This window comes from Drosophila bipectinata, chromosome 3L (assembly GCF_030179905.1).
Source record: "Drosophila bipectinata strain 14024-0381.07 chromosome 3L, DbipHiC1v2, whole genome shotgun sequence".
Classification (NCBI taxonomy): Eukaryota; Metazoa; Arthropoda; class Insecta; order Diptera; family Drosophilidae; genus Drosophila; species Drosophila bipectinata.
In genome coordinates this window covers 2,086,507-2,111,003 of record NC_091738.1, presented here as the reverse complement: position 1 = coordinate 2,111,003, position 24,497 = coordinate 2,086,507, and the positions used below count along the sequence as shown (strand labels likewise).

At 41.8% G+C, this 24,497-nt stretch overlaps 5 protein-coding genes, 1 long non-coding RNA gene and 4 other non-coding genes across 15 annotated transcripts; 2 read left to right on the top strand and 8 right to left on the bottom strand.

Moving 5' to 3' along the window:
- Nucleotides 1-1,373: 1,373 nt before the first annotated feature.
- Nucleotides 1,374-2,687, bottom strand: mag (magro). The gene is made up of 2 exons (XM_017242619.3): nucleotides 1,873-2,687; nucleotides 1,374-1,805 (listed from the first exon to the last, which is right to left on the bottom strand). The coding sequence occupies exons 1-2, from the start codon at nucleotides 2,683-2,685 to the stop codon at nucleotides 1,419-1,421; spliced, it is 1,200 nt and encodes a 399-aa protein (XP_017098108.2). The 5' UTR covers nucleotides 2,686-2,687; the 3' UTR covers nucleotides 1,374-1,418.
- Nucleotides 2,688-3,203: 516 nt separating this feature from the next.
- atk (artichoke) lies at nucleotides 3,204-8,304 on the top strand. The gene is made up of 4 exons (XM_043210499.2): nucleotides 3,204-3,476; nucleotides 3,614-6,113; nucleotides 6,178-6,301; nucleotides 6,367-8,304. The coding sequence occupies exons 1-4, from the start codon at nucleotides 3,349-3,351 to the stop codon at nucleotides 8,223-8,225; spliced, it is 4,611 nt and encodes a 1,536-aa protein (XP_043066434.1). The 5' UTR covers nucleotides 3,204-3,348; the 3' UTR covers nucleotides 8,226-8,304.
- LOC122320955 (uncharacterized) lies at nucleotides 8,301-9,660 on the bottom strand. Its single transcript, XR_006245998.2, has 6 exons — nucleotides 9,410-9,660; nucleotides 9,161-9,217; nucleotides 8,913-8,977; nucleotides 8,671-8,720; nucleotides 8,425-8,489; nucleotides 8,301-8,350 (listed from the first exon to the last, which is right to left on the bottom strand). It is a non-coding gene; the product is annotated as an uncharacterized lncRNA (long non-coding RNA).
- Nucleotides 8,547-8,632, bottom strand: LOC122320973 (small nucleolar RNA Me18S-Um1356). The gene has a single exon (XR_006245917.1). It is a non-coding gene; the product is annotated as a small nucleolar RNA Me18S-Um1356 (small nucleolar RNA).
- Nucleotides 8,788-8,869, bottom strand: LOC122320971 (small nucleolar RNA Me18S-Um1356). Its single transcript, XR_006245915.1, has one exon. It is a non-coding gene; the product is annotated as a small nucleolar RNA Me18S-Um1356 (small nucleolar RNA).
- On the bottom strand, nucleotides 9,046-9,132 carry LOC122320974 (small nucleolar RNA Me18S-Um1356). The gene has a single exon (XR_006245918.1). It is a non-coding gene; the product is annotated as a small nucleolar RNA Me18S-Um1356 (small nucleolar RNA).
- Nucleotides 9,285-9,372, bottom strand: LOC122320972 (small nucleolar RNA Me18S-Um1356). The gene has a single exon (XR_006245916.1). It is a non-coding gene; the product is annotated as a small nucleolar RNA Me18S-Um1356 (small nucleolar RNA).
- A 275-nt stretch (nucleotides 9,661-9,935) lies between the features above and the next one.
- LOC108126157 (uncharacterized) lies at nucleotides 9,936-11,744 on the top strand. Of its 2 annotated transcripts, none has more exons than XM_070279895.1 (3): nucleotides 9,936-10,180; nucleotides 10,255-10,946; nucleotides 11,009-11,744. In XM_070279895.1, the coding sequence occupies exons 2-3, from the start codon at nucleotides 10,261-10,263 to the stop codon at nucleotides 11,454-11,456; spliced, it is 1,134 nt and encodes a 377-aa protein (XP_070135996.1). In that variant the 5' UTR covers nucleotides 9,936-10,180; nucleotides 10,255-10,260; the 3' UTR covers nucleotides 11,457-11,744. The 2 variants fall into 2 exon arrangements, with proteins under 2 accessions (XP_070135996.1, XP_017098092.2); XM_017242603.3 differs by having other exon boundaries at nucleotides 9,937-10,146; nucleotides 10,215-10,946.
- LOC108126163 (uncharacterized) lies at nucleotides 11,675-20,436 on the bottom strand. Of its 5 annotated transcripts, none has more exons than XM_070279897.1 (6): nucleotides 20,359-20,436; nucleotides 16,231-16,955; nucleotides 15,733-15,806; nucleotides 15,630-15,672; nucleotides 12,616-12,741; nucleotides 11,675-11,960 (listed from the first exon to the last, which is right to left on the bottom strand). In XM_070279897.1, exons 2-6 carry the CDS (start codon nucleotides 16,613-16,615, stop codon nucleotides 11,857-11,859), a joined length of 732 nt encoding a protein of 243 aa, XP_070135998.1. In that variant the 5' UTR covers nucleotides 16,616-16,955; nucleotides 20,359-20,436; the 3' UTR covers nucleotides 11,675-11,856. The 5 variants fall into 5 exon arrangements, with proteins under 5 accessions (XP_070135998.1, XP_017098105.2, XP_017098102.2 ...); XM_017242616.3 differs by lacking the exon at nucleotides 20,359-20,436 and adding an exon at nucleotides 17,947-18,008; XM_017242613.3 differs by lacking the exon at nucleotides 20,359-20,436 and adding an exon at nucleotides 17,426-17,500.
- A 987-nt stretch (nucleotides 20,437-21,423) lies between these two features.
- On the bottom strand, nucleotides 21,424-23,025 carry LOC108126154 (RNA-binding protein NOB1). Its single transcript, XM_017242600.3, has 2 exons — nucleotides 22,868-23,025; nucleotides 21,424-22,812 (listed from the first exon to the last, which is right to left on the bottom strand). The coding sequence occupies exons 1-2, from the start codon at nucleotides 22,940-22,942 to the stop codon at nucleotides 21,481-21,483; spliced, it is 1,407 nt and encodes a 468-aa protein (XP_017098089.2). The 5' UTR covers nucleotides 22,943-23,025; the 3' UTR covers nucleotides 21,424-21,480.
- Nucleotides 23,026-24,497: the final 1,472 nt, after the last annotated feature.

The following is a 24,497-nucleotide window of genomic DNA, read 5'->3' as shown; positions in this document are numbered from 1 at the left end:
AATTGAGTGAGGGGTTAGAGGAGGGGAGAGGGACCAAAAAGAAATCAGAGCAGGTGAAATTGTCGCAACAGAATGGAATTGCGAGTGAAAAGGGGGCCGAGGGCGGCAAAGGAGGCGGGCCTTCACTTAGTGTGACTTCAAGGCGTGCAGTGCAAGCTCAGTCTGCCAAAGAAACTACAGATACCCCCAAAGATACAGATACAAATACAACTAGAGATTGAGCTACAGCAGTGTATAGATGCAGGTACATAGGGAGCTACAAACAATGATGAAAACGACAATAATTTCAAGGTTCGTTTGATGTAAACTCCGGTGCGCATGCGTAGAAACGGTCGACGGTGGCAGAAGATAAAGCTAAAACCGAAGCTGAATCGGCGGTTAACGTTTCACTCTATGTATTCGGATTTTTTGCAGCTGCTTCTATTTTTTTTTCCATTTTTTTTTGTTAAATGATTACAAAATTTTCGTTGAAAAGCCATGTTACGCTTCTTGGCGCAAAGAGTTTCTTTTTGTTTTCGCTTCGAGTTGCGCAGTTGCATGGTATGGGCGGTTTTTGGTGGGTGGCAGACGAATATACCTTAGTTATAGTTATAGCCATGCCACGGAGAAGTATAATGTCTGAATGTTATGAAGACGAGACGAGTCTTTTGGGGCTATTGCACAAGATATCGCGTCTACGACTTCCTGTCGTACGACCACGGAGTCCAATAATGAAGAAGTTTATGAGGCGTTAGAAGTGCATTACAAGATGGTAAAAGATTAAAATATCATAACCATTTTGGCAAAGTTGTGGGGGTTAAATAAATAATTATATTAGTCTTCCAAAAGAGTCTAGGAGCTCTCGAATCAAGAGCCTAAAAAGATTATAGGATCTTACGGTGGGGCTTTTTTCAAAATACATTTTGGCCACCTGGCCGAAAATTCTTTATGGGGTTTACCTTTTTAAAACTGAAATCTAATCATAATCGACTTATTGTTAAACAAAAAGTTTTATTCGAAATCTGGCTCCATTCTTAAAAATACATGATTTAATCAATCCTTTCCAACTAATTCAAAGAAACTCAATTGGCTCTAATCACGATGCAAAAAATTTGATTAAATTCTATTAAATATACGTAGTAACACAATAGGCCATAAATTATAAGGCAAGAAAATCCAGACAAGGCAGGGTTTGATTAATAGCTGACCATTGGACATATGTTTTTAATCGGAATCTTATCAGTAGAAGCCCTCCAATAAATTCAAATGAATACCTTGGCCATAAAGACCTGAAGTTTCAACTGTCCCGGACCTATTCAGATTAGATGACCCTCAAAAGTACTGGACTGCAGCACTCAATGGGACTTTCCTACGTTTATCAGGATGATAGGAAGTTTCCTTAAAGAACGACTGCAGTTTGATTTTTTTATTTCATTTTTTTAACGTCCCTCATAGGAGTTGATGCGATCGATAACCAGATCATTCACCAGCTCCTTCATGTTCTTGGCAATGATAAAGTCCAGATGGTTGAAGCTCTGCACGGGCACCCGATGATCCTCCGTCAAGTGGGTGAACTTCGAGACCAGGGTGTCCACGTCCTGGGGTCCGCACAAGGCATCATTGTTGCTGGAGTAGGAGTGGGTGGGGGCGGTGATCAGGCTGAGGTCGTAGTCTGGGGGCACTTCCTGGCCGTAGATCTCCATGTTCTTCTTGGTGCCCCAGTCGTACTGACGGAACTCGTGCGAAGCCCAAAGCTGCAGGAAGTGGATGCCCTGGTTGCTGGAGGAGCCACCCGGATGTGTCTCAATCAAAACACTCATGGAGCTCTAAGAAAATAGGTATAGGAAGTCAGTTATTAGTCTTCCGAATGCGCTTCTGGATCTCAGGACTTACCGCATTGGAGTTCACGTAGCCGCCATTGGCAAACATAATGAAGGCATTGTTGCAAATGGAGTTAGCCATGTGACAGCTATTGTCCACCACCCGGTTAACCAGATTGTTGTGCGGAATCAGTTCAGTGTCCACCAACAGCTGGTTCCATATTCCGCCGGGAGTGCCCACCAACGAGCCCAGGGTTCTGAAGACGAAGGACTTGCCGTGCTCGAAGAAAGCGCACGGAGCCAGCAAATGGCCAGACTTGATCTTCTCATTGTATTCAGGACGTTCGGACAACATAACCAGGTACACAGTGGTACCCTGAGAGTGTCCAGCGTAATGGACCTGCGAGAATCCGGTCAGGTCGATAATGTAATCAATCATGGCGGGAATGTCAATGGTTCCGATCTCATGCCAGTCAAAGTGCCAGAACTTGGGACTGTTTATAGAGATGATGTTGTTCTCTCGGGAGTAGATGTTGCCACGGGCATTGCCCAGCCACACATCGTATCCGGCATCGGCCAGAAGGTAGGCCAACGAGTTGTCCGGTCCAGAGGAGAGGAAGCAGTCGGAGTTACTAAAAAGTCCGTGCTGCAGGAGCACCGGAGGGCGCTTCTCGTTCTGGTTCTTCAGCTTGTGGGAGTATGGAATGCGGAAGAGGGTCAGCACGTATCCATCCTCGGTCACCACAGTGTGGGACTCGGCCGGGTAGCCGTGGGAACGGATCCTTTCATCCGACTTGATGATCTCACTGAGACAGTAGTCGGACTTCTCGGCGGCGACCAGGCCGACGGCCAAGCAGAACACTAGCAAGTATGCGATGGCACCCATTTTTGAGGTGATTGCTGGTCACCACCCATGGGGCTTTCCTTATATAGTCGGGTCTTATCGGCTGGCCCAAACTGATTTATAGAGATAATCAAGGCCCCTACACGGTGATCAGGTTTGGAGACTTGGTACTCCTAATTTTCCAATTTTAAGCCTCATATATTAATTAAAATTTATTCCTTTTCTAAGTTTTTCTTAATTAATTTGTTAATTTGATAATAGAGTTATTAATAGGTTATAATATAATATAATTATATTTTTTCAAGTGCTGTTTCGGGTGCGTCATAACCCAACTGGAAATTTTGATAGGAACATGTGTCCCATCAAGGGGGTCTCGTCTACCGTTCTGCGGAACTTTCGGTCTATAATAAAACATAATTTATTTTTAATTTCAAGAACCCTCCGTCTAATCTAGCTAATATATGATGGGAGGTGTATCCCGAAGCAAGTGTTCACATGATTACTGTTTTGTTTATTTTGATTATTGCTTTCTAAATTTAATCAAGGAGTTTTACTTTCCGAATTCCATTATAGACTTATCGCCCCTGATTTGAACAGGGAAATGGCCAATAAATAATTGAGTTTAAACCTTTGTTTACTCCTAGCTATGTGCCAGGTTGGCCATATCCTGCCAGATCCGCCCATTCAATCCAGGACTTAGCCATAATGTGGCTGCCCATCTGCCTCCTACTGATCTGTTTTGGCCAAAGCCTAATCAGGGCCGAAAGCTGTCCGCCATCGCAGGCCATTTTACCTTGTCGGTGCTCCTTGAGAGGAAAAGAAATTCAAATATGGTAAGCACTTATTGTTTAATAATCTATTTTCGTGTTATTTGAAAACACCTTTTAATGATAATTTAATTTCACAATTTTCCATTTTTATATTATACAACCTGGTCGTAAATTAACTCTGATAATGCCTTTCCGTGCAGGTGTTCGCACAGCAATCTGCCGCAGATCATGGACGGCCTGAAGGCCGTGGAGCGGAACATCAAGGGGAGGATCGACGAGCTGGTGCTGGAGAACAACCAACTGCCGGCTCTTCCAGGACGCTTCTTTGGCAGCCTGCAGATCGTGAGGCTGATGCTCCGGCACAACAGCATCGAACGGGTCTCCAACGGGTGGCTTAACGAGCTGGAAAACGGCCTGGTGGAGATCTTCGTGGTGGAGCCGCAACTTCGGAGTATTCCCGCCGAGAGTCTGAACGGGATGATCAACATGCTGGCCATCACCATCCAGAGCGAGGAGCTGAAGCATCTGCCGGACTTCTCGGGCCTCCTCAGTCTCACCTACCTGAGCGTCCAGACGGGGGCGCTCCAGGAACTCCCCCCGCATCTGTTCCGGCACCTGCCCAAGCTACAGCACATCCACATTACGGGTGGAACGGGACTCACCCGCCTGGAAGCGGGTCTCTTCGATGGCCTGATCTCCCTGAAGAACCTGGATCTCTCGCACAACGGTCTCAACTGGATTCACTTGCGTGCCCTGTCCCGATTGCCCAATCTAGTGAGCTTGAAGCTCTCCCACAACCAGATCAGCGACGTGGGCATGGTGGGTCGCATTGTCAAGGATCTGGAGCACCTTAAGAAACTCCGGTTGGACCACAACCTCATCACAGTGATAGAGGACGGTTCCTTTGTGGACTTGCCCAATCTCTCGGAGCTGCACCTGAACGACAATCGGATCACAGAACTCCAATATGGCGCCTTCCTGCGCACTCCCCAGTTGAAGACGATTTATTTGCAAAACAACCTCATCCGGCGCATCCACCCGGAGTCCCTGCTCCAGGCCAGTGGGAGCGGCGTGGAGGCCGTGCACATCTACAACAACGAGATCGGGCATGTGGAGGCTCTGCGCGCCCTACTGGATGCTCTGCCCACCCTCCGGTACCTGGACATGAGTGGGAATGTGTTGAGTGAGTTGCCGTATGGAGCTCTCAGGGGTCACGGAACTCTGGAGCAACTCCATCTGAATCACAATCAGCTGCGGCTCATCGAAAGGGACGCTCTGATGGCCATGCCAGCTTTGAGGGAGCTTCGAATGCGAAACAACAGCCTTTCCTCGGACCTGCCGCTTCCCTTTTGGAATTTGCCGGGCTTAAAGGGGTTAGATCTCGCCCAGAACCAGTTCGATCGGGTAGACTCCCAGCTACTGGCTGGTCTTCCGTCTCTTAGGCGTTTGGATCTGAGTGAGAATGGCCTTGTGGAACTGGCTCCCAACAGCTTCCGCCACAATCCACTTCTGGAAACCCTCAACATATCCTCCAATGAGCTGACCAAAATTCACTCTTCGACACTCCATCAGTTGGAGAGGCTTTTCGAGGTGGACGCCAGTTATAACCAACTGAAGAACGTTATCGGTGGGCTACCACGCATTGTGGAGCGCATATCCCTGAGGGGCAATCAGATATCCTCTCTTCCGGCAGCTGCCAGCAAGGATCTGCAGCTGCCCAACTTACGGATGCTGGATCTCAGCCAGAATCGCATCGAACAGCTGCCCAGACACGGTTTCCAGGGCGCTTCCGATCTGAGGGTCTTGAGCTTGGCCCAGAATCAGCTGCGCCAATTGGAGGACACCTCTTTCATCGGAATCCAACGTCTGGAGCTGCTTCACCTCCAGGAAAATCAATTGGGCGAGGCGGACGAGCGAACCTTGCTCCCCCTGGCAGAGCTGAGGAATCTAAATATGCAGTCCAACAAACTGGAGGCCATCACGGACAACTTTTTCTCAAACAACAGCCGGCTGGAGCAGCTGGACCTTTCGAGGAACCTCATCCGCAGCATCTCCCCCACCGCCTTCGACAGTCAGCGATCTCTGGAGTATCTGGACCTCTCCGGTAACGCCCTCCTGGACATATCCGTGGGACTGGGGAATCTGCACAACCTGCGGGACATCGATCTCAGCTACAATCAGATCTCCCGCATTCAATCCGACGTGATCGGTGGATGGCGGAATGTGGTGGAGATTCGATTGTCCAACAACCTGATTGTGGAGCTGCAGCAGGGCACGTTCCGGAATCTCCCCAAACTACAGTACCTCGATCTCAGTAGCAATGAGATTCGGGCTGTGGAGCCGGGGGCCCTCAAAGGACTCGACGAGCTGCAGGAGTTCGTTCTGGCGGACAATAAGTTGGTGGAGCTCAAGGATCATGTGTTTGAGGAGCTGCCAAGCCTCCTGGCCTCTCACTTTCAGTACAACAAGCTGCGCTACATCTCTCCAGAAAGCTTCCATAACGCCAATTCCCTGGTCTTTCTGAATCTCTCCAATAACCACTTCAGGAATATGGAGAATATAGGACTTCGAAGCATGCGCAACCTGGAGGTGTTGGATCTTTCTACCAATGGTGTCAAGTTGGTGTCCACGATGCCTCTGAAGGCTCTTAACTGGCTGGTGGAACTCAAAATGGATAATAATCAGATATGTCGGATTCAGGTAACTAGTTTCCTACATTTTAATGATAAATAATAGACACTAATGGTCTTTTTTTAACTTTCAGGGTTCTCCCTTTGAGACGATGCCTCGGTTAAGAGTCCTTTCCATGAGAAACAATCAACTGAGGAGCATCAAGGAAAGGACGTTCCGAAATCTTCGTGGAAATATAGCCATTCTGGATGTAGATGGTGAGACTCATCTGAGGTTTAATTAATGGATTTATTATATTATATAAAATTTCCTTTTACATTAGGGAATCCCATCAACTGCGACTGCGAGATGCAATGGCTCTCTGTGTGGCTGCAGGAGACCAATTTCCCGTATCCGGGTCCCAAATGCCAGGATGGACGCCTTCTAAGAGCGGCTCGCATGGAAAGGAGTCTCTGCTTGGGTGCTGAAGTCTTCGGGAACGAGAGAACCGATGGCAACCAGCTGCCCTTGCTCAACGAGCATGGAGACGTCTTCCAGCGTGACCTGCCCGAGGATTTCAATGACGAATGCGATGCCTACGACTCCAACCGACTGCCTGGAGAACGACCTTTGCCGGGCGAGAGCGAGTACTTCTACGATCAGTATGTGGATGCAACTGAGTCTCCAGATACCACCAATTCAGTGCTAAGCACCTCCCAGCGTCCTAAGCCGACTCCCACTCTGAATAACAACATAGATCTCAACAACACGGTCCTCCATACGAAGTACTTCAATAGGAAGCCCCAGCAAGGAGCTGGAGGATCACCCTTTACCTTTTTCGGATACCCTTTGCCCAGCGTGAGTTTGGGTCGATTTTTCGGATTCGGGGATCGAGGACGAAAGCAGCGAACTGATGCTATTGACGACATGCCAGCCACCCACCGAATGGCCCACATAAACCTTCCCAGTGGACGCGGCAAAACGAGGATGTATCAACCAAATAGTGCCGAGTTTGAAAAGTACCTGAAGGATCAACAGCAGCAGCAACAGCAGGGGAACAAAAACGTGGCCAGAAACCGATACATGGAAACAGACTCCACCACGTCGTCAGTGGAAGATGCACTGAGCAATGAAAGCGGTGGAGCAGCCACAACGGTGGGGGTCTTTCGGACAACTTTTAGGGAACCTGCTAGCATCGAACGGGGTGGCTTCCGGCCCATTGTTCCAGCTCATGTGGGTGGTTTTATGCCCGTTCATGATCCTCAGCAGCGTCGTGGGTTGGTGGAGGCTGTAAACATCACCAACAAACCAGTAGAAGTCAAAAGTGAGCGAAACTTTATACCAATAGCTGGACAGATCAAGCCCAAACCCACTCCTAGCAGTGGAGAAAGCGCTGAGACAGCAACGTACGAAGTAACAGAAACCACTCCAGATGTCACCACAGTCATGCCCTTAATGCCCAGCACCAGGACAAGTACTAGCACAACCAAAGCAGCAACTACCACGATGAGAACTACATTTTCCACCACTAGCACCACAACAGCAGCTCCTGTAAGTGACGCCTCATCCAGCAGTGAACAGGAGCAGGAATCGCACTACGACGACGATGATCTGGAGGCGCAATCAGTGACTCTGCTGAGACCTCCGCCACTGGTACAGACAACCACAGCGGAGACTATTTTATTGATTCCACCGGCTGAAGAGCACGTAGCGCAAATAAAAAGCAGGTCGTGGATGACCACCACAACGCCTCAGAATGCGGGCGACTATCAAGCCACACCTGCACGTCCATCAAGCACAGTGGGCCCACCTCCGCCTCTCCGAGGTGGTGGTCGGTCCACTATCACCAAGGTATACACGCCATACCAGCAACAAGTGGCTCAGCCCACGGCGGAGGAATACCAGCGAACCACGCCAAGTGCGGATAACGAGGGCGGAGCTAGTGAGCAACTTCTGGCTGCAAATGCCCAAAAGCGCACAGAGCTGGAGCTCCTCCAAGTGGATCGAGTAGACCGCAAGGATGGCATGGATTGGTATTATGAGAGCTTCAAGAAGAAGCGGGACTTTAATGGCGGAGCAGCTGTGCGAAAAACATCCCAGAAAGAGGTGTTCTTTGACGGAAGCAGCGGGGCATCCAGTTGGAATCGAATGGACAAGGAGTTCCTTTTCCTCGGCTTGTTATTGTTGGGGCGACTGTTCTAGAGAAAAAGGGTGATCGTGTTGAACATTGTTGTAAGATCTTTTATGTATACAGTTAAAATATTTTATTTTTTATTTTTAAATAAATATATTATACACAATAATGTTTTTATTTCTTCCCAGAGGATCTAAAAAGTTAAGAAAAGGAAAAAAAAGTTAATTAAAAATTTATATCAAAAAAGATATGTATGAAAATAGTTACCTAAGAACTTTTCCCAGCTTAATATGAATAGCAGATGTCTTCTTTTTATGGAACTTCATCTGAAACTAAAATAATTTTTCTTTTAATACATATAATTTATTTTAAAGAATAATATATATTAGTGATTTATTCAGATGGTGATGCATGTTAAAAAGATTTCAACATAATGGTTCTGGATTGGGTATGAAATTATCATCAATTTGGGGTTTGGTTCATAAAGTGTTTGAGAAGAATTGGGTGGTTTACCTTCTTCATTATTCTCCTCTAGAATGGGAACATGAGTAGACTTCCTTAGCCTGAAAAATAAAGAAAAATATAGTTAATTACCAATTATAGAAATATTTTTACGTGCTGATTTATAAATTTAATATTCAGATGGTGATGCATGTTAAAAAGATTTCAACATAATGGTTCTGGATTGGGTATGAAGTTATCATCAATTTAATCGGTTTTCTGTTAGATAGTTGAGAAAAGTATAGATAAATTACCTTCTTTCATTATTCATTATTCTCCTTTAAAATGGTTATCAGAGAGAAGTCTTTACCGAAAAAGCCTGGAAGATAAAGAAAATATCTAATTAACAAACAATTATAAAAGAACTTCCAAATGCTACTTAAAATATTTAAAAGTCAGATGGTGATGCATGTTAAATAGATTTCAACATGTTTTTTTCAGAGTTGGGTATGAAGTTATCATCACTTAAAGTAGTTAATATTTAGTTTGAATATAGAATTACCTCAAGGCTTTTGGCAGTACATTCAAGGGGCTTAATTGGACTCCATTTTTCTCCAATCTGCAAATATAAAAGAGTAGAATGTTTTATTAAATTTCTTCCAATATGATCTTCAAAGGGGTTTATAAACTTAATAATCAGATGGTGATGCATGTTAAGTATTTTTCAACATAATTTCTCTGCATTTGGTATGAAGTTGTCATCACTCAAATAATGATAGTTAATCTGTAATATTTGTATAAAATAATTTACCTTAACCACAAGTGGTCCTCATGTGTCTCAAATTTCAACACGTGGTAATCCATGTTCTCTGCAATCCAATTTTAGGATAGACCATGTCTTTCACTTTATTCGGTAATATTGCATGCCATTTTTGATAATCATGGCTTTATCCAAATATGGCACCATGTTTTGGATTAATATTTTGTGGAAATTATCCATATTACTAAATTTTCGGCCGCCGTTGAACTTAACCCAATGAATATTGGAAATGGAAAGGTGGCCGGATGGGCGGCAATCTTAAACTAAACCGTGTTGCCATACTGATTGACAGAAACTATCGATAGTTGCAGATAAATCGATGCTTAAAACCTTTTAAATTATATACCTAGATTGCATTACTTATATGTTAAAATAGGCTTAATTTCATTTAAGGTTTTCCATCGAATTATTTTTTATTTATTTTTTAAATGCTTATATTATTTGGAAAACGAAGAGAACCAACAACCTTATATACCCCTTGGTAGGGTATTGGAAAACAATACAATAGTTTTGCAACGAAACTATCATCTCCAGAACGTGCTGCCACTTTGTGCGAATTGGCGCAATTTAAACAAAAATAAGATAGGAAATTGCAATTGTAGTCACGGGAGGGACGCCAAAAGCTAAAGCCAAACAAAAACTAGAGTGTCAAGAAGGAGTGTCATCCCTCCGACAGTGCACTATATCTGTCGGTATCTGCAGGATAGAACGATCGGGGCATCCAAGAGGTACGTCAGGAACTGGGCGTGCAAATGTTTATATGTACATTTCTGAAGAATTTTCGTATGATATTCAGCATTCCACAGTTAGCAAAAGCTATGTCGACTCCCCTGCAGACGCGCATGGCACTCGCCGAGATACCCGACCGCTTGGAGGCTCTACGAATGGCCAACACTCCGACTAATGCTAATCGCCGGACACCGGATGAACCGACTCCAGCAGCAATAATAAACACACCGAATGCCAATGGAGGAGGAGGCCTTGGGCTCAGGGTTGATAACGATGCCAATGTGGTCCAGGCCCAGGACTTTGTGTTCTCTCCGCTGCCTTCGCCCGATGAGCTAGTTATCCGCCAACGCGGGCGCAGACGCTTCACCACCACATTTTCTCCCGACAAGGTGAACGGAGGTGGTGCTGCTGCTGGAGGAGGAGGATCCAGTAGCTCCTCTATGCGCAGTCCTTTCCAGCGCACACCAACCAAGAACCTCCAGTTGACCAGCGGCATGATACTACGAAGCTCGCCGAGAAAACGCCTGACTATGGGCAGTACACCCCCAGAACCCACGCCCATGGAAACCTATTCACCCATTAAGATGGCCACCACTAAGCAACTGTGGCCGGGAACGCCCATAGTAAAAAAGCTGAAAATGGACGACCGGCCGGTCGGTCAAACGAACACAGATGTAGCCTTATCATCCTTGTTGCAAGGTCTTTCTCAGGAGCAACTAATTATACTGGTTACGAACAATATAAAAACGAACGGCGATGAGGAGGAGATTCGTAGGCAGCTGCCAACACCAGACATCAGGTATTTTCAGGGAGAAATAATATTGTACTTATTAACTTAAATCCAATTTAACTTCTTGATAGTTTGTTGGAGCAGGAGCTGCAATATGCAAAGCGGCTTATCTTCAAATCCCTGCCAACCTCTCGCCTGTGCAAGAAAACTGATGCGGCGGCCTACTCGAAGGCGTCCATGCATCTTAACGAATTTAAGCGGGTGCTGCAGACGCAGGCGAAACGGTTGCATGACTCCACACATTGGGATGCCTTGGTGGATTACGTCAGCATGGCCTGGCAGTGCGTGGCCAGTACACCGAACTGGGAGAGCCATGCCCACAACGCAGTGCGACGACAGTGCTTTAAGCTGCTGGCATGCTCCTGTTACGCGGCTATTAAGCATGGCGGAATGCGATTGGGTCAGGTGCGTCTGGAGACATTAGAACGAAATCTGCGCGAATGGTCGAAAGACTACGAGGACGTGCTGTCCTGTGTAAATGCCTTGCAGCGTACGCTTAACAACCGTACTAGCTTGTAAAAAATGTAGAGACTGTAGACTTATAAGGCCGACTTGCTGAACTCGAGGTTTAGTGGACCGAAAGTAGTAACTAAGGAAAAAGGTAGCACTTAAGCCAAAAACCAATTTTTAATTTTGTTTCTCGATATGTTGTCCTATTTAGAATACTTTTGTACTCAGTTACAGCTTCATTATTTAGTGATCTAAGCCATACACACACGCATGCTAACTAGAGTAGGTTCGGATTACAATCTTGTATTTATTAACGCTTAAATATATGCTTAGCAAGTAGGTTTGATTACCATTGGACATCGTTTCAACTAAGTACACTTATTTGAATGCTTTAGCTTCTAGGACCTACTTTGCTATGACTATGTTGTACTACTTCTGTTCCGAAAATTCGGTTTGAAGCGATTCAGCTTTAACAAAACCACCGCCTTCTGCTTAGCCAGTGCACTAAACTGAATGCAATCAGCCAGGGTATTAATATTTTTGGTATATTCTTGCTCCCAGAATTGGCTCGCCCTGGAAAAGTGAAAAGAAAAGTTCATGCTAAATTAGAATTCTTATTTTTCAGTTCAATAATTTTAGTTATGGCAATTCAGTTTGAATGGCCAGCTGTTAGTATTCATGAAAAGAATTCCACAAATTTGTTTTTCCAGCTTTACCCCATATATATTTATGAGTCGGCCCTCGATTTAGCCAAAGTGTTATGTTTATTATGAGAAGCTGCTCAAAAAGTTCTTGGTGTATACTACTCATAGCGCTAATATATGGTACAATCAAGGCTAATCACCTTTTTCAAGTTTATTGTTTGCCATTTTTAAAAGTCTATACCGATTTGTTGCTATATTTTATGATGGAAACACTCTCCTTCCCCCCCTCCAAGTGTGAGCAATTTCTATTAGCATTATAAACTAAATATAATTAGCGGGATTCGATTTTCCGCCTAGTGGAGAATATTGACATGATCTCCCGCCCATTGTTGGTGTTATTTTTGTGGTATGTGCATGTTTATCGAAGGCGCCGTGTATATTTACATTATTAAATTAGCATCGCTTTGTTAAACCCATCCCCATGTGTTAGTGCCATGAGCATTTAGCAGTGCCACTGTGGTTCCAAATGATGTGCCTACGTGCCCACCGACCATCTCGCTCCAAGGAATGCACTTGATACTTACACTTGTTGTAAAAGGCCTTGGCGCAGCAGCACTCCTTGACTTCTGCGAACACAAAACAGGAGCCAATGGACGGTTTGTGTACCTTCTCATCCGCATAACAAATGTGATTTACATAGGGCAGTCCCTCTGAAAAGAATACACATGAATTCTGGTATCAGTAACTATTTTTATGGATATATAATATTAAAACCTCAATAAGCAGACTGAATATAAGCAATCACGAAATAATATTAATTACAGCTTGTCTTATAAACGATATAAACCATTTAACTTTTTATGTACATAAAATAAAGAAATATTTCAGCATCCACCCAACTCGACTCCTATAGAAATTGATTTATGCGACCTTAGACAATATTTTTCCAATCGTACAATTTTATGTGCTCAGCTGTCAGAGTCAATCATAAACAGAAACCTATAAATATGATGTGTTCGTTTAGTGGATTAAACTAAAAACAAGTCTAGAAACATTCTTGAAAACTGCCAATGTGTTGGTCCATTTTGGTATTAAGTCCTTAACTTTTTATAAACGAAAACACTTAATTTAAATACCAATTTTATGGAACTTTTGAGTAGAAACGGAAACCAATAAAATAGTATCTGAATATCGGGCCACTGGTTGGGAAAACTGAACAACAATTTTCCACAAAATATAAACTAAAGGCGAGTGACCAAATATGAACGGCATTGTTTTTCGATCATAACACATGCCTGCCGTATTTTTCGGCTGACCTGTTTATAGAATCGCATTTGTTTATGGAAACTCAACGTGTTGAATTTTATGAAGTTCCATGTACATATTTATTGAAACATCATCAGCCCACACAGAGAATATGCTATTCTTATATGTGTGTAGTTATTACTGGTGGTGCGTGTCGCAGATATTTATCCAATTAAATAATTATTACTTAATGTAAACAGACATGGGACTCGGCGTGTAATATGTTAGCTCAATTAGGCGATTGCTCTGACAATTGTTAATAATCTTTAACGACGGCTGACAAGGTGAGGACTTCGGAGCGAAAACATGGAAAAAACCCATATAGACAGATTGTTGAAAAATATATCGTAAAGAGATTGCGAATGATTGATTATCTTGGTTATCAATGAAAACCGACTTTTATCGTTTTCAAAGTCGTCGTGATTCACATTTCACCTGTCAATAATTATTTTGAAATCAGCAATGCAAATAAATGGGAAGTAGCTGCGTGCATGAAATGTTTAAAAACAGAACTACAAAAAAAGCTGTCAAATTTAATTGCGTAAAATTATGGAAATATTTGAATCGGGCTCTAAAAGCGGCACCTAACAATAGCTCATCGAGCGGCAGCCAATCAAGCCACCCACCCAGTTGCCAGGGCAGGTGTTTTCCGATTGACATTCTGGACACGTCTCCAATGGATTGGCTTTGTTGCCGGTAGTAGGACTTGCCTGCTGCATAATAAGGGGCTCTCGTCAGCGGCAAAAAATCTTAAGTAAACATAGTTATAAGTTATTGAACCAAAAACAGTCAAAGTATTTGATAGAAAATTATATAAAGATAAGAATGCAGTTACATATGTGCAAGCTCAATGACAAGCCCCTGAGATGATAACTGAAGGCTTTTAAAAAAAAGGGCCGATAAGGTTATGAAATATTAACAGACTTCTATAAATATTTTCCATTTTGATAACCACCAAAGGAAGTGGACATTTAAACCCCTAATCTTTCCAAGAACAGCGAATGCGTTACGACCAAGTAAGTCACTTAAAGTAAATAACAAATAATGTGAAATCAGCAAAAATTGAATTTAATGAGTGCCCCACAAACAAGAGTGCATTCGAGGAGGAAATCAACAGGGGCATGGAAATCGACGCACGCCTTGAGAAAATCGTTCAACTGTAGACAGCCAAGCGCCAAACCCACAAAAATTCCCCCAGTTAGGCCGACTGCACAACGCCAAGTCTAAAATTGAACAAAAAAAACAAAAGTACTAGAAGAATTATAAACTGACGCTTGGACATTAGGAATGCCGCAGTAAGTCTTACAGTGTATACATCCTATAGGGCCTTGGACGGGTGCCTATCAGTCAACAAAGTTTATCTTAAAAGCTTATCGTTCAGTTATGATTACTGATTTTTGATTGGTTGGTTGGATTAATAGCCTTTAATTGCCAAATTAATTCAATGGTATGCCTGTTTTTACTGATAAAAGTGATCTGCTTGATAAGCTGATTAATTTTCATGTAACTATAAACTTTATGTAATATATCATAACTAAATTTCATAACTAAATTATTAATATATTTTATAGTTATAAACTGTTTTAAGAACTACTTTCTGAAATAGCAATATTCTGTAGTTTCAGCCTATCTACTACAGCCTAATCTATTAAATTCTCCTCTCGTAAAAAATGAAAGCAAATAAAAATCACTTTATAGAAAAACCAAAGACTTTTCCCACAGAGTCCCCACTGTAGTTGGCTGCAAGACGAGGCAATGAAGCGTGTCGCAGCTTGAGAATGCGGTTCGATCAGTGGACCAAACTTAACAACTTCCGCACCGCATCACGTGCCAAGTGGCAGGGAACACCCGCCCGATTCCAACCTTCCCACCTATGGGACAGTTCTGCGGTCGCTTTTACCACCAACTGTTGCGTCATCCGCACCCGTGGGGAAACAATATCTCCTCCAGTAACTTGCGTGAGTGGCGCTTGTTAAGAGCCGGCTGCCCTGCCCGCCTCGGATAAATGAGCTAATGAGGCTCTTTAGAGGGCCAACTCGGCGACTCTGCCGATGGGTTGCAAGTGGGTTAGTGGCACTCGACTCGGCTTTTTGTGTGTTTACTGTGGGAGTCTGCAGAGTTTTGTTTATTATTGTTTGGCGCCATGTGCCGAGGCTCATGTGGCAAGTCATAAAAATCAACTCAGGTGAAAAGGTACACTCTCAAAAATTGTAAAGCCATAGTATTTGCTATTTTTCAGATGGGAAGCTACTGTTTAACTTCATTTTTAATTTTTTAGGGCTTGCTTACTAACCTTCTCGGTGCTGCATCTCGCACCAACAATGATCGTTAAGGAACTGTAATCAAAATTTATTTCCATTAATTAAATTTTATATTTATTTATATATTTTATTTACCTGATGTCCAAAACAATAATTTTCAATAGTTGCAGTACAATTTATTGAGCTGCAAGCATTGTTCTGGCGATGGGCTGAAAGATTGGTAAGAAAAAACCATTTATTACAGAACTATACGTTTGATTCCTTAGGTTAAATAAATTTAAAAAAAAATAGTGTAACGAAATAAATTCTCAAAGTACAACTCATTCTGAAATTCTTGATTATGATGAATATGATTTGAGGTTGGTTATACGATTAGCTAGTTCTGATGATGAATTATGAGTGGCTAGTTCTGTTGAATTACATATATGATTGGCTAGTTATTAGTCAATTATATACGAAAATAGGACGGATATCTAATTATCAAATGAAAGAATATGCATGCTATTTTTTAGAGGTTTTTGAAGGTGGATCCTGTTAAAAAACTACATATAGGATTTATAGGGTAAAAATTATATTCATATCCTCTTCAAGGATATCCCAAGAACTGTAACAAATACGTTTTTTTTAACTCACTTTCATTTAATTTCCGTAAAGCCTCCCTGGCCTGGAACTTGGAAACCTGGTGATCAACAATGCGCTCTACAAACTCTTCTCCATGATGTGGAGCCCGTGTCCTAAAGTCCTCCTTGTCGCATCGGATGCAGGAGGTCTGTGGAGCACCGAGTACGGGTGCCAGGCAGAGGAGAAGCAGCAGGAACACAGTGGCCACGGGTTGATAACGCAAACAGACCCCCGGGCCAGAGGTCTTATCTGTAGCTCTGTGAGTTGACCCCTGTAATCTCTGGCAATAATCTAAGGCAAGCTCATCGTTGCTCTCCAAGGCGTTTGATGTCTTGTTCACCCGCCGCCTGATTTCGATCATTTTATTTTGCACAATTATCACATTAATTAGTATCATTTGATTGGCGTTTTATTTTTTGGTTTGGGTTGTGGATTCGTTTTTGCGCGTCTTGCGGTTCCAGCAATCGGATACGGACTGTAAGTCGCACGGATACGGAGACTGGGACTTAGAGATCGGGCATAGTAAGTTAGAAATGCGGTCGTGATCTGAATATGGATTCCAGTTACATATATGAATCAGATTCTGGATGCTTTCCACACGAACAGCTCTTGTCCAATACACTTTACAGCTGATTGGTTTGATGGCATTTCAACGTTTTCCTTTCGACTGGAATAATTCGATTTAGCCGGGAAACTTATTTGGTCAGATGGGCCAGTTCCTTGGAAAGAAACTTCAACTGCGGGGCAAGTAAAAAAATAAACACAATTTCGAGTTAATCACTGGGCACACATTTATTTTGTAATTTATACCTTATACAATTAGAAAGATTTCTGACAATGATAAGTTCACTGAAAACTCTTTTAATCATCTGCTATAATCACTTTTCGTTTGCTGCTACAAACTATTATTTCATTCAAATATATAAATCCGAAATAAAACATTTCCACATATCCACAGATTATTGCATAAAATATCTCAGTTTCCTTCATCTCGTTTGTTACTGATAAATGGCTTTAGCATTCTGTTGATATTTCTTTCTTTCCACAAAAAATGCCTGGTATTCTGGGTAGTAATTTATTAAGCAGCTAGCCAGCGACTCACTCAACGCATTCCGCATCTCATAAATTAAAGTTACAAATATCACACACGCACGTGAGCAGGAGGCGGAGGAGGATCTGAATAAAAAAGTATCTGTATCTGTCGTACCGCTGCGATGGTTTCGCATCAAGATCGACGGCACACGTCCGCTTCCCAGCCTATGCAAATTCGTTCTGAGCAAAGCCGCAGCTACTTCTCACTTCAGCCCCGCTGGCGGTGCACAGTGGTCGACTCTAGTGTTATATTTATTTCGATCGTGTAAATGAGCAAGGCAAATAACAAATTTAATGGATATTTAAACGGCTATAGGCCAAAACAGACATGAGTAGTTATACCAGGTACTTGGAAAATTATATCTGTTAGCTTGGATTATTGTCATTGGGTTTAAGCTCTTACTTTTTTAAGAATTATAGATATTTAGATTTAATTAAGGGTTATTTTTTTTTTAATTTGTGAAGCATTTACAAACTTTAAGAGTGTTTGCCTTTGATATTACAAAATTTAAAATATTTTGGAGTAGAACGTTGCACGTTTTCTTTATAAAAATTTAAGTGTAAAGATTAAAATACTTTCGAATATATTGATTTTATTGAAGAGTGAAACAACCTTCTAAAACTTTTGGTTCTTACCGACTTTTTAAATTCCTTTTTATAGTTGAAAGGATTTTAAATAAATAACTGAACTTAAAAGGTGATACATCTTTCCGATTTTCAAGCATTTAATATTTTAAAACATTTTTAAAGCCACTGTGCAAGAACTGCAAAGAACCGAACGACTTCAGTGGTCTGTAGGAAGTCCGTCAGTTGAATGCAAGTACTTCATAAAAGTGTATTGCATTTAGCTTTCCGTGGTAAAGATAAGTTACTTATGACATCTAACAAGATAAGATTACTTATATTTCTTGAATTGCAGTATATAATATATTTTTAATAAAATTAAAAAACAACTATCAAATAATCATAAAGTTTATACTTCCCCTACTAGTCTACGGTCAATTAACACTAGCCTAAACATAAATATCTCAAACTATCAACAGGTATTTAATCAAATTCCCCTTAAAATCATGCTCCATTAATAATATAGCACTCAATAAGCTCCAGTAATTTGTTCAAAATGAACCAGAAACATTTCCCCTTCCTTCAAAAGAAAAAAAAATAAATAAAACATACCTTGGCATACCGAACAAACAATATCTGACACACATTGAAATATTTTTATAATTTATGCCCACCTAAATGCCCCGGAACGATCCCTTTAAAATAGATATATCTGCAGGCATATATCTGCGTGGTGTTTGTAATCGTTGCTGCGCTTCATAATTTTTTGTTTTAAAAATAAAATGGAAACTCACATAGATGAGGTGTCTAGGAAGTATTCACTTGGTTCCTATTCAAACATTTTGTTTATTTGTATAACTGCAACCTGCTATCCGTCCCTCCGCCTCTGCAGGGCAACCAATCTATTTTCTTTTTTTGAAAACACTATTTTATGGACTTTACTTTCTAGAATTACTCAAGACTATTAAATTCTGTCGGGCTTAAGATCTGTGGGCGGTTATTGTATTTTCCCTATGCCTTTCGCTTGATGTGGTTTCATCTACCACAACGCACTTAAATGCATAAGTCCGGGTGTAAATAACTTGACTATAAAAAAAAATCATTTATATGACAGCATCTGGGACAAAGAACTTAATGCCATCCACCTCAACACAAAGGATATTGAGCATCGAGCGTGGGGAGCTGGTAAGCATGTCAAGGTGAAAGAGAATTATGCCGGGAAAAGCCTCCCCCTGATAGAGTGCCTTTAATAAGGGACTTTCCCCCTAATATTCATATAGTGAGCATAATGCCTCCCCCTGATAATGTGTCTTTAATGAGGGACTTTCCCCCTAAATATTCACATGGTGAGCACACACAGGGTGCGCCAAAATGGCTGATAATAAAAGAAAAAGTCAGAATTTGTCCATTGACTTTTAACACGCAAAATTATCGCAAAAAAAATCAAGATCGCAATCGCAAAAATTATCAAGAGATCTCTAGTACTATCTTTTAGTCATACTAAGAGTTTGTTCTTTAAATTCTTGAAATCTAATCTCTAATATTTAACTTCTGAAACTTATTGCCTAATCATATAAAATACTTAAGGTAATAATTGTAGAGCTGGCATTGTTAGGATGAGATAATGCAGATTGTTTTTTTATTCCCATGAATATAAAAATTACACTTTTCATACCACCCATTGGTATGACTCTACCTCTAACATCTGCTAAGGACCTTATAGGACTTATGCAAATCTCACCCTGCTCGGGAGTCGCTGCGCCTGCGTTCTGCTTTGTTTTATAACCCTTGTCTGGTAGATAAACACCCCAAAGAAGGATATTACCGAAGGACAAAGCCAAAGAGAGTTAGAGCTGGGAAGAGAGTGAGTAAGTTCTCCAAGGACAATGCTCCTCATTCTCTAACAAAAAACTCGTTTCGCCAATGCCCCTCAAACTTCGTTCACACAAATACAACAGTTTTGACATCATATGTCGAGACAATTTTGCTTCCCAAGTGTTTTTTTAGACATTACCAAATTTATGATCATTCTCACAGTGAACAATCAATCAACAAGCTCGCAAAAAAACACAAAATTAAACTATTTTTAACCGCCAACTAGTGAATGCTTTCAGAGCGTATATTTTCGGTATAATTTATGTTGTAACATTTAAAATCTTTTTTGTCTTGCTTTGGGGGGGATTTTGCTCTCGAAAAATGTCGGTTTTTTTCGGGGCCAGCCATTTGGTGATTATCGTTTTGATTTTTTTTAAAACGTAAAGATTTTAATCGCTTTGCGAGACACACTAATTTGTCAAATATTAAAACAGAAATTGAGCATAAATTTTGTTAGCGACAACAAGGCGATGGCAACAAATGATTTTTGGTTTCTACACAAAACAAATCAGTGACAGTTCAAGTACACTTAATTCTTTATTTTGTGGTTTTTGCCGTTTTTTTTTTTATAAATTAAACTATTATAACACATTGGAAGTTGTTACACACTTGTGATTTTTTGTGTTTATAACTGCGACTCTCCGAACTCGGGTTGTTGTTTTGGAAGCGCAGTAAACGCGACTGAAGGATATGGAAAGCGTGACGTAGACCGGCGACAGCTTGCGGCTATGGCAACAACAACAACCACAACAATAATGACGATAACACTACACATGGAAAAATATCATTAAAAATTTAGAAACAAAAATATATTAAAGAATAAAAGCAACCATATAAGTAAATAAAATAGATTCCATTTACTACTTTAAAGAACAAAGTATATCTAAGTTATCCCACAATATTAAATAGGTAAAATCGGGTTTTAAAAAATGTTACCTTCTGGGTTACAATTTTGACTCTATTTTGAAAAATATTCAAAAAAGCAAATATGTGGTTTTTAAAGTTTTAACTCGCCATATCATGTCTCCTTGATAGTTAGGATTTGTAAGATGGTTCTTCTTATAGCTAGAAGACTAGACTTCAAAAAGAATACTCTTAAAGTCAATTTATTTTAAAAGATTTAAATTTGATTTCTTTCTGTGCATCAGCTCCGAAGTTGTGGCGACAACAATAGAGACTCATATCCTTCTGTCTGGCAATCGTCCTTTTAAAAAGCCACCCTTACGGGAAAAACTTTTCTCGGCTGGCAATGCTGACTCTCGCGAAAGAGAGAGTTCTGTGCAGAGCCAGGGAAGTGGTGAAAGGAGAAAGGATGTCATGGAAATATAATATCCTCATCGCGCAACAGGCTACCCGCATCAAACCCAAAACAAACCCGACCCGTCGAAGGTTTACCAACGTCCTTTTCGTGAAGGACATGCGTTTGCCCATCAAATGCCAAGTCAATTTTATGAAGAGAGCAACCCATGGGATTTTATTGGGATAGGTCCAGTAGGATGAGTGCGTGGTTTCTTGACTAATGGTGCTTCAAGTTGCGGCAGGTGTCGAATGTGCAAATAGAAATCAAAGAAATTAATTGAATCGAAAATAACAGGATTGGTGGGAAAAACTTTGGATTTTGGGGTCTCCACTGAAAAAAGAGCTCATCCAACGAAATTAGAAATGAAAGAACTAATTTTATTATTTTATATTTACATTATAAATACAAGGTAATAACTAAGAGTTCGCCACTTATTTGTACAAACGATTGTAGTTTTTGCGACGACGATCCTCCTCAAAGTTATTGTTCCTGGCCCACTCCTTGAGATTGCCCTTGGAGCGCAGCATTGCCGACTTAGAGTCCACGTCGCGGAGCACGAACGGCGAGATGCCTGCTATGTAGTCCTCACCGAGGGCATTTGTCTTGGTCTTGGCCACTCGGGACGGCATCTGCCGGGGCATGGGTTGGTCCTCGAATAAAATAGGATTGCGCGAGTGCTTTCCGCCCTGGAAGCGGGGAAGGCTCTGGTTCTTGTACTTTTTGGTCAGGGGACGGCGCGTATTGATGTGGATGACCTGCTTGCCGTTTTCGTCCAGGCTGACAGCCACCCGCTTCAGAGTCTTGTTGCCACAGTTGGGACAAAAGACTTTTGTCATAATGCTAGTGGTTTTGTAGCAGGCGTAGCACCGGAGAATATATGTGCGCAGTTGCTTGATGATTCGACCGTTCAGGGCTGCCAGGTGGAGATTGAGTTGCTTGAGCACGTTCTGGAGGGCGTAATCTGTGGTCATGCAGGCTACAGGCGGCACAACGTCTATTTCAACCTTTCCCTCGAGGGCTTTTTTGGCTTTTTTGATGTTGGAGTGGGTGATCCAGCCGTCATCGCCAACGTCATCATCCTGGTTGGTGATTATCGGAACAGTGTCCTCCTCTGGTTCCAGGTTATCATCCTTTGGCTGGGAAACGAGCAGTTCAGCTAGTTCCTTTTCCTCCTCCGCGCTGGCTTCACACTTCAGCTGCTCAAACATTTTGTCCAGCTCCTCCTGGCTTGGCTCTTCCTCAGGGTCCAGCTGAATTGCTTCACTAGGGACGGTAGTCTTGCCCTCGATTTGTGCTTCTATAGCTGCTTTGACTTGATCGACGTCTTCCGGGTCAGACTGCTCTGCAGCTTCCTCGTCGTCGTCCTCCTCTTCCTCCTCCTGGTCTTCATCAGATTCTTCTTCCTCCTCCTCTCCCTCCGGCATGTACCATCCAACCAGCCGCTTGTTGGATGCATCCTGCAGCTCCTCGGGCTTCTCCTTGGAGGCAATCGTCTGAGCCTTGACGGGCTCTGTGCGGAGATGGTCAGTGCCAACTGTGTCCGCCTCCAGCTCATAGGTAAGCGAAATCACCTTCAGATCGATCCCCGAAAGACTCGCGTAGTCACCGGTCTTCTTTGCAAACTCTACGCAGTGCTTGACGCTCTCGGGCCTTGGCTCCCGTATTTGGAGGTCGAAGGGGAGGACGCAAAGTCGCCGGATCTGGCGTTTGTTTCGCACTTCGGCCACCACCTCGGGCACGGTGAGCACTTGTTCGGCATATTCCTGGAAGAGATTGGATAAATACCAAAGATGCAAGCTTCTTACGCAAGGTACTCACGTTCAGGGGGACAGCGTTAATGAAGGCTGTGGTATCCGCTATGAGGTACTTTATCTTCCCGCTCGTTTCGCTCATTTTTCTTCAAATAATGGAATCGCTAGATAAAAACATAAAAACAATCAGCACGTGTCCGACTCAAGTGTGACCACACTGCCGTTTTTTCGTTTTACCACACTGGCAGCAGAAGTTACGATATATCGCAAAATTTTGCTTATATTTTGGCTCTCAACCTATTTTCGAAATCGGATTTAAGTTTATTAAATCTGTTTGAAATGTATAATACTTTAAATCTGCCAAGTCTTGGTATGCACCATTTCTCACCAAAAAAAATGAAATAATGAAACAACTTTCTAGCTAAAAAACTAAGCGTTTTTTTACACATTTAAGTTAATATTTTCATTATTTCGCAGCCAATTTAAAGACGGAATACCATTTATGATTCAGAGTACTAATCCGCCTCCATTTTCATTAACAGATCAAAAAAGTAGAACATCAAAAATTTGACTCAAATTTTGGTCAAATCATGATGTTACCCCTTTGAAAATTTCGAAAAAATGGGTCAAAATTTTCGTTCCCAAGTTTTGATTGTAAATGATGCTACTCCAAGTTCTAAGATCGGGAAGGTATAGCAATCTGCGATGTGACAAGTATTATCCGAATTATACACATTTTTCCATCACGAAAATTGATAAACTTGATCGACATTTGAGTCATTTTTTTCTTTGCCCAAAATCGAAGCTTTTGGTACACTTTTTGATCTATAATTTTAATATTTTCAGCCCGATTCATAAACGGAATATAATTTATGATTCAGGGTTCTAATGCGCTTTATTCTGCATCAAAAGATCCAAGATTTTTAAGAAAAAAAAATTGACTCAATTTTTTGTCAAAATCATGATGTTACCCCTTTAAAAAATTTCGAAAAATGAGTCAAAAATTTCGTTGCCCAGTTTTGATTGCAAATGATGCTACTCCAAGTTCTAAGATCGGGAAGGTATAACATTTTGCGATCTTCATAGTATTGGCCGAGTTATGCATATTTTTCCATTTCAAAAACAGAAGAAATTGGAGAACGGTTTTTTATATAATTTCAGATTTAATCTATCAGATTTAATGTAATTTAATTTCAGATTTAATTTAATCTATAATATTTAAATGAAATCAGTACTATTGTGTCCCAATTATTTAATAACAAATTCCACATCTGAAACAATTAAGCGCCAAATTCCATCACCCCTTTGGACTACTTGTCAGGGCTCCGCCTCCGCAGGGCCCTAATAAGCCAATCATAATAAATGTCAAGCAGCGATTTGGCTTCTTGCCAGAGTGGCAAATCGACCATATCGCAGTCTTCTTTATATATCCCCCCATCCAATCCCTTACGGATTGTCAGTTCATCAGCAGCATGGGAGGGAACCTTGGTCTAGGGCTAATCACTAATGCTAAGACTCTAAAATTGCTCATACGCCATGTGTTCGGAATTTATTTATTTGTTTCTTGTGGACAGAAGACCTCAGAGGATGGAAAACGGTTTATTTATGGGCTGGTCGCTTGGTTGCCAAACACCTGACACGAATCGTCAGTCAAAATGAATAAGGGCCCAAAAAAAATAAACAATTGAGTAAATAAA